Genomic DNA, 19174 nt, shown 5'->3' on the forward strand with positions numbered 1-19174 from the left:
GTCTTTATGTGCTCTTAACGTGATGGACTCGTGATAACAACTCATCAGGCCAAAATGCTCTGAAAAGAAGGGGGCTTAAGAAAGAAGGATTGAATGAAATATCCTGAGGGTATTTTTTCAGTCTGATGTTATAGGTTTTGTTCAACCACGTGAGTGAATGAGCGTCTTCTCAAGCTCAGTGTCACGCCCCGCACCCCCTTCAAACCCTTGACCCCCCACACTTGAAGACCCTAACTATGACAAAGAAACAAGATCCCTGCCTTAAACCGTCCATATCTACCCTCCTCCACCCTTAAATGAACCCTTTAATACTGCCAGAAACCCTCATAGCTGTGTCCTTGAGGAATGCACAGCTGCAGAGGGGAAATAAAATGGCAGCTTTGCATGTGTGCACGCAAGCAGATGTGCGATAACAGAGGACACAATTTTAGATAGTTCAATACTTACCATGTGCTTTAAAACAGTAGAATCTCTGGTATTTTATGAATGATGCTTTGGGATTACAATGGATCTTCAGCCATTAACTTTAGCTGTTTGTAAAATTTCCCCCAGAGATGAAGTATTTCTGATTCTGGTTTATATTTTTTTAACAAAAGTTGCCCTTTTAGTTAATGGAATTTTGACTGCGTAGGAGTTGCATTTTTTGGTATTTTAAATCAAGAAATTGCCCCAGATAGGGTGCCTGGTACTGCTACACTATTAATCTAGTCACAGTTGTCATGTCATCATCACAAAAACTCTGACATTATTTTTATATTAAATAGTACATGAAAGGTTTTCAATAGTGCCGCTATTGCACTTTGTAGAAGTGCCTTTTTTCAAGAAAGGGAAAACTTTTTGGAAAATATTTAGTTTTTTTGAAGCAGTACTGTGAAAAGTTCAGGTTTTGTATTTTTTAATGCTAAGTAATATTTGTATGTTTTAAATTGAGAAATGCCCTCTTCAGAACTTTCATTATTCTCTGCATTTTCCTTGATTATCAAACAAGTAGACTTATGATACTATTTATGTGATATATTGCAACAACAAATTGCAGTGTTTTCCAGTATATCATAATCGCACTTTGTTACCATGTAGTGCAATTTTTTTTTGATCTTACTAAAACTGGAACAAATTAAAAATTCTGGTATCTTGATGAGATGACCATGTGGCACATCTCCTCAGTTTTCAGACCTTCAGACCTCCATATGGCAACCGGTCAGCTGGCTGCTCGCCACATAGCTGAAGTAGTATTGATTTCTTTTCTTTTCTATTCTTTTTTTTTTTTCTTTTTTTTTTTTCACAAGTAGGATGATGTCTCTTTCAGGGATGGTGAAGGTGTCCTTCCTGCCATTTCAGACACGTTACCAACATTTTCTTTGTTTTTTTGTTAAATATCAGGAGGTGTGGTTTTCAAACATGCGTCAAACTCAACAGCCGTGATGGAAAATATTTTCTCGCCTGATCCCTGACCTCTCTGGAGCCTTTTTCTTTCCAGTTAACCCCTCGGTTGATAGGTGGGTCATGACAGGCTGATGCCACAATAAGCAGACCGAGCTACTGGTATGTGTTTTCAGCTCCCTTAAATAAACAGGCAGCCAACAGCAGCAGCAGCAGCTCAGGCCTGTGATTTACAAAAAAAGAGGGGCTTGAATGAGAGGGAGTGTCATGGTAGTGCAGTTTTGCAGTGGATGAGCGGGGATGTTTTATTGTTCTGGAGGCTCTGTTGTGCTTCCAGTGATGATGTAACAGCAATGGCAGCTCAGGATTCTACCTCAGACTCATCTGAAATGAAGAAAGGTACCTTTTCAAGCACCATAAAGCCATAAAGTTGGACTGGTTAGGTATAGAGGAGAAGGCCATCATTGTCTGTCTTAGCACTGATGTCTGAAAATTTGCTTTGATAATCACCCTTATTTTGATCCTCATAGCTTTTGTTGGATTTAAAGATGCCTGAGCAATGGAAATAGTATTGTCTGTAACAGGACTTTCCAATGCGACGGCTCGCTTCGATGTTTCCCACACATTTGCCATACAATAACATTTGTCAACAGATCAGTCATTGTATGGCTAAAGACCATGTTTGTTTTGCAGCTCCTAAAGGCAGCAGTAAAAAAGGAGATCACAAGGGTGATTTAACTTACATAGTTCCTTTTTAGGATGTTTGCGTTTGTATACATTACATTTATTTTTCTCTCTTCCAGAATCTCACTCCATGGTTTAAGTATTCAGTGTTAATTTTTTTCTCTGTGAAATATCTTCAAAAGAGACACATCACATGAGCTAGAACATGGAATATATGTGTAAAGTTAATCTGACTTCTGCTCCTTGAAGAAGTCAGCTGACCTGCCAACAACACTCAGGCGTCAATATTGTGAGGATTACAGGCAGCCTGCTGTCACACGTTGGTGTTTTTCTCTCGCAATTAGAGCACAAGAGCAATCGTCTTTTTTTTTACCAAAGTCAAGTGTCTTCTTAAAGCAGGCTCAAATCCTGCTATTAAATACAGACGGTCTCTGAATTTCCACTTTTTATTATGTTTTAGGCTATTTTGCTTCAATTAGATAGAACAGTATAAGAGACGCAGGGTATATAGGGAGAGAGAGTGGGAGAGAGATACTCCAAACAGGGCCTGGATCGGGATTCGGTCCTGGGGACTTTGACCTCTGTATATGGGTGCCTGTTAAGCCAACACCCAAAACAGACACAACTATTTATATATATATATATATATATATATATATATATATATATATATATATATATATATATATATATAAAATGTTGAGAGTAATTGATAATAAAAACTATCTTATGCCACAGACTCATATTGAAGTATGGCTTATTACCAGATGATTTGCTCATAGACTAGAGGACAAATCAGATTTTGATATTTCCAGGAAGGTCTTTTGCAGATGCACCTGAAACGGAATTTGGATATTTAAAAAAAAAAAATGTTTTTCTAATTTGTTTGTAATGGCCTTTCCACTTTTTATTCTTTCTTTCAGTGACCGTGTGTGAACCCGGTACCATGTCTGAAGCCGTGGTGATGGAGCCTCAGCGAGCAGGCGGCTTCCTTGAGTCTTCATGCGGTGCGGGGAGCAGTGCAGCATCCCTGGATGACGGCATCATGGATACAGCAAAGTACGTCAACAAAAACACAACCAAGACACCTTGACAGCAGTGCCCCCAGGGTTTTACTTTTATAACCTGAATATAAGAGATTAAGAGTCATAATAGGTTGTTTATGGCTTTACATTCATCTTTGCTTTAACATTTCAAACACAGCACGGTTTAAGACATCCTTTTTCTAACAAAAGGCATTTTAGATTTTGGAATTACATTTTGTTTGAAAAGATCACAGAAATATGAAACCTTTTGGAGGGCTCATTGGACAGTTTACTTTAAAGGATCACAGTTTAGCACTGGTCTAAAATCAGATGTTTTCATGAGTGCAATCTTATGATCATTAGCGCTAGTTTGTGGTGATTTTGTGAATCTATAGCACCATTGTTTAGGAAGATTTCTTTAAGATTAGGAAATCACAAGATGTAGATAGCAGCTAAATTTTCCACTTTAAAGTGCTCCAATGTTCAGCTGTATTCACATAAAAATAGTTACTTTTTTTAATATACAGTTCTGTTTCTGTCAGTGTTGCCCTAACACACTGTTGCCTTCTTCTTTTTGCTTTTATATTATGAACCAACAATACAAACTTTATTTTAAAACTATTAATGTGAGACTGTACAGCTGGGATAAAGCCTTGACTTGTACTTTCAGAATGATGATGATAATGTGTGTGTGCTACAGTTGCCCCAAAGGAAGAGACCAAGCCCAGTCTCTTTGGGGCTTCTCGCTCCTGTTTAATTGTCATGTTTTGGCCCTTTGCCTTTCCTTTAGTGAGTCTTCAGAGGAAGAGTCTTCAGGGGAACGGGAAGAAGAGGTTGGTGCACATGATGATGTCAACAGCAACACCATGACAACAGAGGCCATCGTTGAACAGACTTCCAACACACAAACAGGTGAGGAAAGAGGACAATATGCAAAATTGAACATGTGAAAGGTTAATTTAAGCTCCCTTTAGAAACTAACATTTTAAATGATACAACAGTCACTTTGTATATAGTCATGTGCATCGTTACATTGTGGTGGAAATAGAAAAAGTCAGTCTCACGTGAACCTCTATCTTTCTTTCACTGCTGCTCCATCTGATCTCTGCCCAGCTCTCCTCTAGTTGTCCATCCCATACCCAGAAGAGCTATATATTTACAGCTGCTACTAAAAACACACACGATATTGGTCAATATTTTCTCTAAAAGTTCTGCCATTTTCCAAAGTATTCTCTCCTTGTGTTTTGTTGTTATGGCTCAAACTGTTGGCAACACTACCCACAGTTTAGCAGGATTTTGAATGGTATTGGGATGTTTGGGATGCATCTGTCCGTGTTAGTCTGCATGTTGAATGTATAGTATTAATAAGCCTGAACTTTTTCAGTTTTTATTCTTAAACCCTTAAAAGTTGAATGGCCAAATGAGCTTTATAAAAACCAAAACACAGGCACATCTGAGCTTTGTGCATGTTGACCCAAGTCGCTTTAGTCAGCATTACCAAATGTCCTTTTTTTTCTTCCTGAGGAAGCGAGCTGAACAGAAGTTCACAAATTCTTTGGCAAAATAAACCTGACTTTCCTTTTCCTGTCCTCAGCCTCCACTTTGAAATTCCTTCCCGTCTCAGTCACTGAGGGGAAAACATTACAAGCTCTACTCAATCCATGATATTTGTTCCTGTAAAGCTTCGTTCCTGTTTCTCTGAAATAAAGCTGACGTGAGATCTTATAAATTACATCTTGAAAAAACTTACAGGAAAATTCTTAACCAACAAAGTCAGTGAAGTTAATTCAGTTCAATATGGTTATACAATAAATCATGTTCTTATTTATGAAGACTGAAATAATAAAATGTCAATAAATGAGATATCTCGGTCCTGCCAGCTCATATACTACAAACATTGATAAGCAGTGGTTATCAGCGGTCGTAAATCCACCCTCATTTAGTTCCTTTATGAAACTGATAGATAACAAAAACATTTTGCTTACATTTGGGTCACTAACATACACAGCCTTTTGTTTGAATAGTTCCTCTACTCTGTTCTTATCAACACTTTCAATAAAGTCTGCTCTTTATTACACTTTATTGTTGTAGTTGGGCCATCTGTTTTAATAACTATGATCCTTTTCTTGTGAAAATAACAGAGGTGTCTGAATGCGGGTACATGGGTAAAATAGGTCCAACAGACACATGTTAAACGCTTACCAAAGACCACAAAGAGAAATGAATATAGAATATTTAGTCAGTATTGATTGCAAAAGTAGTTTGAAAAAGAGATAAGTGTAAGGGTTGAGAGATGAGGGTAGGGGTGAAAGGATGAAGAGATGAATGGACTAGAGATGGTGGTAAAACTTCTGGCTTGGGTTGAATGGATGTAGAAAGGATGATGTACTAGTGGTGGAGCCAGTACAGTAGGAGACAAATGATCGACGGGTGCAAGCTGATGATGGTACAGTCAGTGTGAGAAAGCCAAACGGGTTGAGACAAGATGGAAAGGCTGGTTGAGGTTGAAAGGATGTAGGAGTCTAAAGACTGGATGACGAGAGGAAACCAAAAGGCGCAGAATTCTGGGTGAGGGGACTGTTTCTCAGTCACTCTTAGTAAGGATCCCCTAGTGGTTCAGTATTTAGATATATGGCCGAGTATACTGTAGTGTGTTTATTTGACAAACAGAAATGAGGTGTTTTCAAGGGCTTTCCTATGTTCATGTATTCTTTTGTATTATTTTAATCTTCTTTCTTTTGCACAGATAAATAAAGAATAAGGAAAGAATTATTTTATGGCTAGCTTTATGAAACCCAAGCTTTTAGGCAACAGTAAATGATGACTTTAAAAAATTTTAAAGACAGCAACATGTAGCTAAAGTAAAAAAGCTTCATGTTTCATCTGTTCACCCTGTTTGGGTGCCATATGACATAAAGCATCCACTGACTCTTTCTGACCGCTGACATCAAGATGAGTGTAACAGTTCATTCAAAAAGTCGCTGTATGTTTTTTCTCCAGTGAAAGCCGAGCGCCCAAACTCCCTGTCAGTGCCAGCAGCAGGAGAACCCGGCCTGTGGACGTCTGAGGGTGATGCAGAGGTGAAACTGAGGATGGGGGACTCTGGTCTGGCTGCAGAGACTCCTCTGACCATTCACCAGATGTTCATCTCAGCTGTAGAGCGCTTTGGAGATTACACAGCTCTGAGCTGGAAGGAGGGGGAGCAGCAGAAGACCCTGAACTACAGAGACTACTACCAGACCTGCCGGACAGCTGCAAAGAGCCTCCTTAAAGTACGTTTTTAATCCATTAATTAGACATACAAAGGAATCAGATCTTTGTCTTCTTATTCAGCCTGTTGATTTTTATCTACAATGTGTGTAATTTAGCTTTCTCAGTGAGAAACTGCAATTACAACTACTACACAATTTGGGTTTAGGAAGGCTCTTCAGATTAAAAAAAAGTTGGTCCATATTTTGTTTCTCTTCAGCTGTCCTATCAAAATAAAGGCTAAAAAGCCCCAAAGATAATATTTTTAAAAACTGACACTGGAATATGCCATTTTCTTCAGTTTAATGACATTATATTATTAGATGGTAATTATATTTTTTAAATTGATGTTAAAAAGTATATTACTGGGGAAGAGAATAGTCCTTATATGTGTGCTAGAATGGTTGGGAATAAGAAAGAATCTTATACAGGTTTCTAAATTTAGAAGTAGTGGAATATTTCAGGATTAATTCTGGAAAATTTTAGTACGTGCTGTTGCACCAGTCTAGGATTTCCACAAGGATATTCTCATTTCATAATACATGAAAGTTTTTGATTACACAACTTATTAAAAATATAGAGGGAAGTAAATGTGAAGTTCAAGCAGTTTTGTTTTCATCCCATCTCAGCAACAATGTTCTTTCAATATCTCCAGGTGTAAGGTTTCTGTTAAAATTCTTACTGTTGTATATTTGATTTTATGCCAAGCAGTCTAGACGAGCAGAACACAGTCCAAATAAATCAAGCTTCAAACATAAGTGACGCAGGCGTCGACTGTTCGTACAGGACAGAGCACGTTATTGTTTATTGTGAAACCTCGCACTGTTACTCAGCAGGGGGCATGTACTGAAAACACTCAGCGCCCACCGAAAACATTCCTACACGTGTCTTTCTGTACTAAAACATACAAGCTAGTATGAACTTAATGCTCCTGTACATGCAGGGCTCTTAAACACACAATGATTTTCAATGTGAATCTTCAACTGTCAGACCTCATATTACACTCAGCTACTGTAGGGAAAGTTATTTAAAGAGTTCATTGAATTGTTAACTTGGTATCAGTTCCGTTTATGGGAATTTTGTATTTGTTTAGTGTTTTATCTGCTTCCTTAGTAACCGCTTCTATGGCAAAGTGCTCCAAGATCAGCAGGTCTAAAAGTTCAAGACTGCCTTTGAGTAAAACAAAACTTGATTTGAAACTGATTCGAGGGCAGGCAGACGGTAAAAGTTTAAAGAAAATAGTTACAAAGTTGTAAAAGACGGTGTAGAATTGTATCTTAAAGTCCCTGTGAGGAGAATTAAAGTGATAATGAAGCAATTTATTACTGATTGAGCTTCGACAGCAAACAAGTCCATAGGGGACAAGACAAAATGCTCTATCCCCATATTTGCTGACTCTCTTTGGCTGTCTTATCAAAATAAAGGCAAAAAGCCTTAAAAAATAATCTTTAAAAAAATCTACTAAAAGCAACAACTTTATTTGGTAATAATGTACAATGGCAGTTATACTGGAAAATATTGCAGTTTGCAATATTATTATTATTAGAAAGATTTTTACACAAAAATTGTGCACTGAAGAAACCCAAAAGTCTTCATCAAAGCAAAATTATACAGAATATACATCCTCTGAGTAAAATTGTGGCCCGGATATTAACTCTTTCATGTCTCTCTACAGCTGGGTTTGCAGCGTTATCATGGCGTTGGCATTCTGGGCTTCAACTCAGCCGAGTGGTTCATCACTGATATTGGAGCCATTTTGGCTGGGTGAGTTAAAATCTTCATCTTCAGTGAGTTTTAAAAAATGTGTCAGTGTTGCTTCACTGGCAGCTCTGTTTTCATTTGTTTCATGCCTGAGTTGATCTGAAGCATGAAACATGAATACACTTGCAAACAACAGTGGGTGTCATTCAGCTCAGCACGTAGTCTTATGGCTTAAAGGCATCATAAATGATGGATTACAAAAGAATTCTGAGCAGGAAGTTGATGAACTGCAGATAAACTTCCTCTGCTGAAGTGCTGTCCTCTTGGGACTAAGATGTAGGATTTTTTTTACCAGTAGTTGAGTATCTGATACTTGCTCCCAGTTAAAGCTGCAAATTCTTGTTTTACTGCTAATAAGGTGTGTACAGATGGTATAAGAGTTATCCCAGATGATGCAAGAGTAATCACACAGCCTCTCCTCTGCTGTCCATGCACGAAAACTCAGCCTGGAATAAAAAAATTATAAAATATATGCTCTATTCATTAAGAAAAACCCAAACCTCTTTTAATCATGCATAAAACATGCTGATTGGTCAAGGGCAGATTTTCCTCGGTTGAGCCACTTACATCATCAAACATCTGCCATGTGACATTTCCATGCTGTCAGCCCAAAGCGCTGCGATTATTTTGTTTCATTTTCTGCAGTTCTTGGCAGTCTGATCACAACAGTGCAGGACAAATAGGAACACTGCATGATTTCCTTGTGCGTGCCGCCACATTCAAGCATCCGCACAGGCTTAGACTGTTGGTGGACGCTCCCACGCTCCTCTACGCTCAGTGCTGATGCATGACAATGAGAATGTTTTGAAACCACTGTTGGCTGGTCAAACCTGTCCTGATGAGGCAAATCACAAGTTCAGTTTATAAACTGGATAGTGAAGCTCACGTTTCTGCAGGTCATGTGCAAGAAGCAGAAGAAAGAATCAGGTTTTGCTTGTCTCACAACTCACGCTTTATTGGATGGCTTACTTTGGAACAATGATGTAAAGCCATTTAGTTTTTATTGTCCCAGATAAAAATGAAAGTTAGTTTGCCCAGCATAATTTCCTGAGAGCTCTGTGCTGATCAAGGCTAATAAAAACAATATTAACTACACAGCACCTAAACTGTCAGTAAATAAATCTAGTACAGATTTATGTAGGGCTGATTAAATGGAGAGCAGAGATGGTCTGGGACAATAAAATATCTCTTTAGGTCAGAAAAGAGGGAAGAAGATCAGATAAAGTGGTTGATATGATGGTCTGACTCTTCTTCTGTACTTTGCAGTGGTTTTGCTGTCGGCATCTACACCACAAACTCTCCTGAGGCTTGCCAGTATGTAGCAGACAACTGTAAGGCCAATATTATTGTGGTGGAGAATCACAAACAGCTGCAGAAGATCCTGCAGGTGAGATGATCTTATAAATACTTAAGAAACAAGATATGAAGGCAAGTAAAGTTCATATATAAGGCATCATGCATACAACGAACATCTCAATGTGTTTTACAGAGTTAAGAACAGAACATTTAGATCACTCATGGATCATTTGTTTTTCTTTATTTAAAATGTATTAAATTTGGAATGTTATTTTGATAGGCATGTGGGCACATGTGAGTTTTTAAGTATGTGTAGGCATATATGCTTTTCATCTATTCTTGCCTTGAAATATGTTATATATATGTTTCCTTTCTATCAGTAGTGATATGTGTTGGTATTTATGCTGTTCTCAATAAAAACAACATTTTTAGAATTTTTAGAATCCAACATTAAGCAAAAAAGAAATTAAAACAGCAAAGTGTATAATGCAAAAATATGAAAATATAAGTTAAAAAAGGCATCTAAAATATAATGGAGTAAAAGACCACATATTTGGAGATCAAAAAGGGTTTGCTGCAGGACCAAAAGGGCTTTACAATGTATTATAATCATGGTTTAAAGGTTTTACGTGTGTAGGATGAGCTGTGCTCGTGACATTGAGGCATTATTAGAGCGTATTGTCTGTACTGTATGATTGACATTTAAATTTGTTGAATGCTGCCCTGCAATGTTGTTCTTCTGAAAGTATAACTTGTTGTTATTCCCAGGTTGAAGACCAGCTGCCACACCTGAAAGCAATCATTCAATACAAAGATGCACTTAAAGAGAAGAGACCAAATCTGTACTCAGTAAGAACACACTCTTTTCATAAGACATTTGTAACTACCGGATAAAAAGATCAAGAACCACTCATCCAGTTTTCTGTTTTTGCATCACAGTGGGCTGAGTTCATGGAGCTCGGCCGTGATGAGCCTGATGCACCGCTAGACGCCATCATCTCCAGCCAGAAGCCAAACCAATGCTGCACACTCATCTACACCTCAGGAACCACCGGGCAGCCCAAAGGAGTCATGCTCAGCCATGATAATGTAAGATAAATCAGCATGGTGGTGTTAAGTTACTCAGACAACAATGCAGTGTTCCTGTTTGTCATGAAGTACAGGAGAGTGTTGACAGCTCAAAGAATTGACCTGATTGTTGAGTAGGTTTCGATGTTACGAGTCAGCAAAATATCTAAAGCAGTTGGAACTACTTTCCTTTTTGTTTTAGTGTAAACCCATTAAACCGAAAAAGTCTAAATTCTCCACAAAGCAGAGTGACTTAAGCAATAACACCTGCTTTTTTATGGATGAATTTTATAACACTGCTGTTATAGAAACCCAGCCTTGTTTTTAAGTTTTTCTGGGTCGATTGTTAAATTCGGTTTCCTCCTGAACATGAAACAACTAACCCACATCTCTCTCTGCCCTCAGGTAACATGGACTGCACTTACCACCAGCCGTCACGTGCGCCTGACAGACGCCACAAAAGCTCAGGAGTCTGTGGTCAGCTACCTGCCGCTCAGTCACATTGCTGCACAGATGGTTGACATCTGGGTCACCATGAAGGTCGGAGGATCGACGCATTTCGCACAGCCAGACGCACTGAAGGTGAGAAACATCAGTAATGATTATTGGTGACAAAAAAGAAAAAAAAAAATTTACATTTTAAAAAAACATAAATACATGTCCCATTATAAGCTATCCTCATGAATATTTACTCACTTAATCTTGATTTCACAGGAAAAACAGAATTTAAAGAAAAATATTGAGAAAAAAATATATATTAGTAGTGTAAAGTCAAATTTACCGGCGCAGTTTTTTATTATTTGCGATTTTTAATTCAGTTTTTGCAAAAATACAAATAAAGCTACAGAGAAAACAGCTATGAATACAGTTTATTATCACATATTTCAGGATTTAGATCCTTATGTTGAAATATATGCTATTAAAGAAAAAAGTAATACTAATAAATGATAATAATAAAAGAAAAAAAATCAAAAAGATACTGTTTTTTTCTGATTTATATATTTTTTACAATAGCAGGTAGAATTTGTGCAGCCCTATTCTTGCAGAGAAAAAGCTCAAATCTGCTGGAAAACGACAAAAAAAACAAGTCAAGTAGAAACTTGTGCAAGACCAAACAGTGGCAAAAAATCTTAAGATTTGACAAAAATTCAAAGGTTAAATAAATAGTAAACATGAAAAGCCTTATTAAGGAGATTGACCTTTGATATCTCTTTAAATTCAAAAAGCCTGTTGTCTTCTCAAAGATAAAGATCAAGGATATTTCATACATAAAAACTAGAAATAAATTGTGCATTATAATGAACCAGACTGTTGTTAAAGGCTTAGCTCAGCTCCTTTAACCTGAACTGATCATTTGCATCTTCCGTAACCTGTCCTTTCATGGGAATTCTATGAGTTTTTCAATGGTATGAAAACACGTCTGGTATGCTGAGCTGCTGCTCATGTGTATCAACAGAGAGTTAAAGACATAATGTATTTATGAGGGCACACAGATTAGCACGTGTTTCAGTAAATATCTACAGGACACCCTGAGGGAATGAGCAGGAAAAAGCCTCTTTTCATCCTTTGATTTTTTCCAGGATCTCACATGGACTCTAGACTCCATGTGATGTGTCATTTGTGCTTAAAGCTTGTCTTTCTTTTTCCAGGGCTCTCTGGTCAACACTCTGAAGGAGGTGCGTCCCACAGCCTTCATGGGTGTCCCACGTGTCTGGGAGAAGATGCAGGAGAAGATGAAATCTGTTGGAGCCAAATCTTCCACTGTACGCAGGAAGGTGGCTGCCTGGGCCAAAGATGTCGGGCTGCAGACAAATCTGACAAAGATGAATCAGTACGTACATGTTGGGACATCTACATGACACATCTACTTTTTTTTTTTTTTTTTTTTTTTAAATAAGGGTTTATTTTTGGGCCTTTTCATGCCTTTATAAGAGAGAGGACAGTGGATAGACTCGGAAACAAGGAAGAGAGTGGGAGAGACATGCAGTAAAGGGCCACAGGCCAGAGTCGAACCCAGGTCGCTCACGTACATGGTGCGCGCCTTAAACCACTCGACCATCTGCAGGCCCCCACATTTACATGTTTTTGGTTCCTTATTCCATGCTTTGGTAATGTCTTATTGCCGCGTGTGGCCTTTCTGTCTAGACAACCACTACACACCACTTGAGACCTCTGTGACTAAGTAATTATGCTTATCTTTGTTTTCAGGGAGTTTTAAAACTTTCTGACACCTCAGTGTGAAATTTGCATAACATTATGTGACAGCCATGTGAAGTTTTGCTTTAAGCTAAATTCTTGCGGTGTCAAGAAAGCATGCAGACAATGCCAGTGGTTAATCGTTATCGTTTGTTTTTGATTTTAGTGTGTTAGCATGCTAACTTTTACATAAAGAAACCCCTGCATATTTAGACATGTTGACCTTACTGGATTAAAATTGGTCTTTTATGTGTACAGATCTGTGCAAAACTTTCAGGACAAAAACTGATGTTGAACAAAGGCACAGATGTGGCAAATAAGCTGCATAAGGGCAACCTCAGGCAGGAAGGAATGACACAACCCTAGTCTTGCTCTGGATGTCTTTGCAGGGGTACTGGAAAATAATCTGTTAAAACAGTAACAAAGTACACTCCTTTAGGTTGGAGTAAGGGATGGATGTGGCAAGTAAGCATGGCTTAGTGTACTGTCCAGGCTGGTAGTAGGGTCGCCACAAGCCTCTGGTTGTGCCATGGATGTCCCAAGGGCCCGAAAACCACCAGTGATCTATGTATGAATAAGATATTGTAATCTTCAGGGCAAAGCTCTAACTTGTGTCCAAACCCTCACACTTTTCTGTTTTTTTCATCTCTCCTCAGAAACGGAGTGGCTGGCCGTGCACCACTGAGTTATCAAATTGCCAGAAAACTTGTCTTCAAGAAGGTGCGTAAAGCCCTTGGTCTGGACCGCTGCAACAAGTGCTACACAGGCGCTGCCCCCATCACCAAAGACACCCTGGAGTTCTTCCTTAGCCTGGATATCCCTCTGTATGAGCTGTACGGCATGAGCGAGAGCACAGGACCTCACACCGTCTCCGTCCCTGAAGCCTTCAAGCTTACTAGGTGCTTCATCTGTTTACTTGGATGCAATTTGACTCAGAATTTCTTTACATTTAAAACTCTGAGCTGATGCAAAACATGTGCTTAGTTGTGCATTAAAGCAATGTTTTCTGTGCTGCAGCTGTGGGAAAGAGATGCCAGGATGCAAGACAAAGCTGTACAACCCTGATGAGGAGGGAAACGGGGAGATCTGTTTCTGGGGCCGCCACGTCTTCATGGGTTACCTCAACATGCCCGATAAGACAGAGGAGGCTCTCGATGCAGAGGGCTGGCTGCACTCAGGAGATCTGGGCAAACACGACCAGAATGGTTTCCTCTTTATCACTGGAAGAATTAAAGGTACTATTGTTATAGAGATAGATAGCTACACTCACTGAATGTAGGAGAAAAGTCTCCATGGACCGAAGAGAGAATATTTCTCCTGCCTGTTTATAACTTGTGTGTTTCTTTTTTAATACTCAGAGCTGATCATCACAGCAGGAGGTGAAAACATCCCTCCTGTTCCCATCGAGGACGCAGTGAAGGAGGCTGTGCCACTTATCAGTAACGCCATGCTGATCGGAGACAAGAGGAAGTTTCTGGCCATGCTGCTCACCATTAAGGTTAGCCTCAAGTTAAATAAGATCTGAAACTAGTACTAGAGGCATTAAACTTAGAAAAGTAAGCAAAATTCAAATGGACTAGGAAAACATCAAAATTGTCTTGTTACAGCTTCTTAAATGTAGATAATTTGTGGTTTCTTAATGCCTATATTTTTAAACAAAGAAAAAGCTACCAAATCCAACAAAACAATAGACAGATTGTACAGGAAATTATCTTTAGTTGCAGCTGCTATCACTGTGTAAGTTGTGAGTGAACTATCTATGCATATAACAGCATGTGAAGGTCTCGTAAAAGGGACGTTATCAGATCAGATAGACAGTGTAACTTGTTAGCAGCTCTGTATCTTGATGGAAATTGCAAAACATATCTGCATATGAATCTTGCAAACATACCTCTAAACTTTTAATCTAATCTCAGAGATAATAATAGAGTCTGTATCTGACCTGATAGCTGTGAGCAGAGGAGCAGCACAGTCTATGAAAACGTTTCTACCCCGGTGCTGCCACCAAGTGGCCATTATGAAAACTGCAACATGGTGTAAACAGAACTATAGTTTAAACCTGAAGGTGCTTTGAGCTGCATGGGTAGGAACGTTGAAATGAAAGGAAATTAAATTAAATCATTTGATGAATTTCCTTTCCAGTGCCAGGTAAATCCAGACTCAGGTGATCCAGAGGATGAGCTGACACCAGAGGCTTTAGAAATCTGCAGGAAGCTGGGCAGTACCGCCACACGCGTTTCTGAGGTCGCAGGAGGACGAGACCGGGCGATTCATGCCGCCATTCAGGAGGGAATCAACCGAGTCAACGAGAAGGCAACCTCCAACGCTCAGCGTATCCAGAAGTGGGTCATTCTGGATCGGGATTTCTCCGTTTCAGGAGGAGAGCTTGGTGAGTGTAGGAGCTGTTGACTGGGGAGTGAAATTTTTGAAAGAGTCAAAAACTGCAGATGTGGTTGAATTTAATTTATTCAAGATACTTTAAGCCTATAAGGAGAGAAATTCAGCTTATAGGGCTGATGTTTAAACTCCCAGTGAAATGTTCTGCCTATTCCCAGTGTTTTTACTTCAACTTCAAACAGAGTCTAGTATCAACAGTTTTGTCATTCCCCTAGTGCGCCATGAGATTTATCGGTATGAATGACATGTGGTGAAAGAGTCACAGGCCAGACTTGAAGCCGGGCCACCCACATACTTGGGGCGGGATCTTACCACTTGCCCATTTGTGCCAATTTATCTGTAAAGCTGTTGGAGCTGCAGGGGCAAATACCTGGATGAAAAATTAATCAAAATTGTTTTTCTTCCTATCCCGTAACTCATTCTGAAAGTAGAACCATGTTGCATTAATTCAGTTGCTGTTTTTTTCTGAATTAGCATCTTATAATATCAAACAAGTTTTAACAGTCTTAATTGTTGTTCCACAGGCCCGACCATGAAGCTGAAGCGGCCAGTGGTGGTGAAGATGTACAAAGATCAGATTGAAAACTTCTATAAGGAACTGCCAACTCCGACCACCCCTGACAACCCACTGCCTCCTAAGTAAATCTGCTGCTCCTCCACCTGCAGGGAGAACCAACACTGTCTGTATCAATATGATGGACTGAACACCTCATTATCCCACCTTTTCTCTCCCAGCAGCAGGTTTCCTTTTGTAAAAATGTTTTGGTTGCCTTAAGTTTTGCTCGTTCTGTCTTTGGTTTACATTTGTGCTCTGTGAAAAGGAAATCAAACATATGAAGCCATGTTGAAGACATTAATAAGCTTAACTGACTATTTATTATTTGGATGATATCGGATAGATGAAGTAGCATCAGCTGTATGTAAGAAAAGTTGTTTATTGCACTGAATTACTTGAGCAAAAGTGACAGAATCCAAAAAGTTCACCTGGGTAATTTGTGTTTTCGAACATGTTTTTCTTAATTTATTTTGAGTTTGCCAAAGTTTAAGCAAGCCAAATCAGCTTCAAATGAAGAAACATTTCTGTTGAGGGCTTCACATGAAATTCAGCTAGAATATCCAATTTTTACCTTTTACATGTGTAACTTTCAAACATCTCTTAAAGAAACGAGCATTTAACGTATCAATGTGTGCATTTCTTCGTGTTTCATAAAACGCTTCCAGATTTAATTAGTCATTCTGTAAAAAGAAGTCATTGAAGCCATATTTTGCCTTTTGTAATTGTAACGTCCGTCTGATTTTTATGCTGACTTGCTGCAGCCTGCACACCTGCCTGGTCCTGTTAAATCAAACAGCCCTTCTGTGTGTAGACTTGCTGTGTTTGTGAAATACTGTAAATATGTTCTGCTTTTCTCATCATCATTCGCTTGTCTTTATGTAAATTTATTTTAAAGGTGGTTCTTATGCCATTTATTCCCAAAAATCAGTCATTTTAATCCATTTATTGCACTCAAACAGAGGACACAAAGGTACACAAACAGGAAATGAACATAAAATAAGTTAAATGTAGGTGAAATGAAATATACCAGCTACATTACAGCTGTTTTTATTGGTCTGTTTCCATCTTTAATGTTAAAAATCTCAATGAAATCTTAAGAGCTGACTTTGTATATGAAGTAATTGTAAATATAAAGCATATGTTAAGAGTTTGTAGCACTCTGGGAGCTTAAAGTGAAGGTTAAAATTTGCTGACGTTCAGGGTAAACTGAGATTTAAACTGGTTTGTGTAAAAAGTGACCAGTGAGGAAATGATGGAGAATCAGTGTGCTAGGCTTTGTGAGTTTCAGGCTGTTTTAACTTTTTTCAAACCAATATTGTCCATCCAGAAAATAAAACCGCCTGTTGCAAAGAAAGGGTTTGTATTACGGAAATGAATGACCAATAATCCATATTTTATGGGAGGAAAACTTGAAACTCACAAGACTCCTGACAGAACACTGAATTCACCTGACCCCAAACAGCTGTTACTGTTATTTGTTGTGAACCATATCAGGGTTGATAAAAGGAAATACGCACGAAGCAGGCCTGTGAATATTTGTGTGTTTGATCAGTTAATGAATAAAAGTTGTTTAACCTGATGTGTCTCCAGAGTGTTCGTTCACCATTTAAATTAGAGCTGTAAAAATACTCTATTCTTAAACTTTCCCAAAGGTAAATATAAACTCTTAAGACCCTGCATCCACATATGGAGATTTTACATTTTGGCTTCTCTACATTATATTAATCATTTTTGGTGTTAGAATTGATAAGGTAATTGTACATAATGTCCATTCAAGTTTACGGTATTGGCTTGAAATGCTGGGATAATTGTTGTTTGGATACTTTAGGGAGTTTCCTTGGTAGTGATCAAGTTTTTTAATGTAAATTTAGAGGATATTGTTTATTTTGGAGAGTTTTTTTGCATTTTCAGGGGAATGTGGGAAATTTATTACCAAATATTGGAGGAACTGGATTGGGAATTTGGGTTTTGGGATTGTCCTTTGAAATTTTCTGAATTTTTTTATTTTTATTTTTTTTCAAAATTTCAGTGTTTTTGCTGGATGTTTACATCATTTTCATGGAAACTTGGAGAATGTTTTTGAACATTTCGAAATTTAAGGGGAAATTTACTTTTATATTTTGGGAATTTGCTTGAAATTTTTCATGAATTTGCATGGAATTTCTGGGGAACATTTTATTGGAATTTCAAGGCTTTATGAGGAAGTTTCACTGAAAGATTTGAGGACTAGCTAAAGAAATAATTTGGTACTTTTCATTGGATACTTTAAAAAATATGTATGATAAATTTTAGGTATTTTTTCATAATTTTATGGAATTTGTTTTGGTTTTGGAAAGGAAAATTTCCAAGAAATTCCTGTTCAACGGCAAGGCTGATGTTTAACTTATCAGACAGGACTTATCCTAAATAAGCAGGAGAAACTAAAAATGCTGACCTAACAAAGGTTCATGTCTCAGGTGGATAAGATAATGTTTAATTACTACAGTTATTGTTCCAGTTTTGGAGATTTTACTGTCTTAAAAGATGAAAAAACGGCTATGAAGATGCCTCAATTTGACTGATTAAACATCTAAACACCTAATTTACTTTGGCCTTTCTGGATCTGTCCTTCAGTAGTTCATATCATATCAAAGAAATAACATTTTCTGTATCACATGCATTCACTGCTGGGTGCCACGAGGCTCAGTTCTTGGACCGCTGCTGTTCAATCTCTAAATGATACCCCTGAGTATTATAATACAAAAACAAAATGTCTCTTACATACCTATGCCAACGATACTAAGCTTAGTCCTGTAGTCCATGTTCGGTTAATTAAATATTCAAATTAAACAGACAAAACTGAAATCTTGATAGTAGGCCCACAAAAACAGAGGCAACATTGTTTGAAACAATTCCAACAGTGTTAATTTCGACTAAGGCTATGACTAAAGTCAGTTTTTTTTCCATGACAAAAACTAGACTTTAACAAAAATAGGTCTTTGTTGACTAAAACTGACAAAACCTAAGTTAAGTTTTCGTCGAGATGACTACAACTAGACTAAAATGTGATGTAGTTTTCGTTGGACATTCAAAATCCGTGATATTTCTCCACTGTGGGTAATATTGTCAAGAACAATACATCTGTATCTGTTCTGCCTCTCCGCTGTAGAAAGCAGGGACCCCAGGTTTGGCAGAGTGCATGGAACACACTACCATGATTTGGCACTGGATTTAGGCAAATAAAAAAAAATGCTTGGACTAAAAGTTCAGACTAAAATGTGAGGACTTTTTATGGACTAAAACAAGACTAAAATGTTTTGAGTTTTTGTTGACTTAAACTAGACTAAAACAAAAAAGGATACAAAATGACTAAAAGGTGACTAAAACTAAAATGCATTTTATTTAAATACTAAAACTAAAATTAAAAATAGCTGCCAAAATTAACATTGATTTCCAACTAAGATACCTCATGTCACAATCCAACTCTGAAAAGCTGGTTCATGCTTTTATATCCAGCACATTGGAATACTGCATCACCCTCTTTGCTCAACTTCCTAAAATGTCAATAGGAAGGCTCCAACTC

At 38.1% G+C, this 19174-nt stretch overlaps 1 protein-coding gene across 2 annotated transcripts in view; it reads left to right on the top strand.

The window, feature by feature from the left end:
- Positions 1-17191, top strand: part of acsbg2 (acyl-CoA synthetase bubblegum family member 2) — a 29402-nt gene extending 12211 nt beyond the window's left edge. For both annotated transcript variants that reach the window (XM_041791540.1, XM_041791539.1), the window contains exons 2-15: positions 2988-3123; positions 3880-4001; positions 6090-6361; positions 8014-8102; positions 9366-9486; positions 10164-10244; positions 10335-10484; positions 10869-11045; positions 12113-12294; positions 13316-13558; positions 13677-13894; positions 14018-14157; positions 14802-15048; positions 15581-17191. In XM_041791540.1, the coding sequence (XP_041647474.1) occupies positions 3011-3123; positions 3880-4001; positions 6090-6361; positions 8014-8102; positions 9366-9486; positions 10164-10244; positions 10335-10484; positions 10869-11045; positions 12113-12294; positions 13316-13558; positions 13677-13894; positions 14018-14157; positions 14802-15048; positions 15581-15699 (2274 nt within the window). In that variant the 5' untranslated portion in view covers positions 2988-3010 and the 3' untranslated portion in view covers positions 15700-17191. The remainder of the gene's footprint in view (positions 1-2987; positions 3124-3879; positions 4002-6089; positions 6362-8013; positions 8103-9365; positions 9487-10163; positions 10245-10334; positions 10485-10868; positions 11046-12112; positions 12295-13315; positions 13559-13676; positions 13895-14017; positions 14158-14801; positions 15049-15580) is intronic.
- The last annotated feature ends 1983 nt before the right edge of the window (positions 17192-19174 follow it).

Source organism: Cheilinus undulatus, linkage group 7 (assembly GCF_018320785.1).
Source record: "Cheilinus undulatus linkage group 7, ASM1832078v1, whole genome shotgun sequence".
Classification (NCBI taxonomy): Eukaryota; Metazoa; Chordata; class Actinopteri; order Labriformes; family Labridae; genus Cheilinus; species Cheilinus undulatus.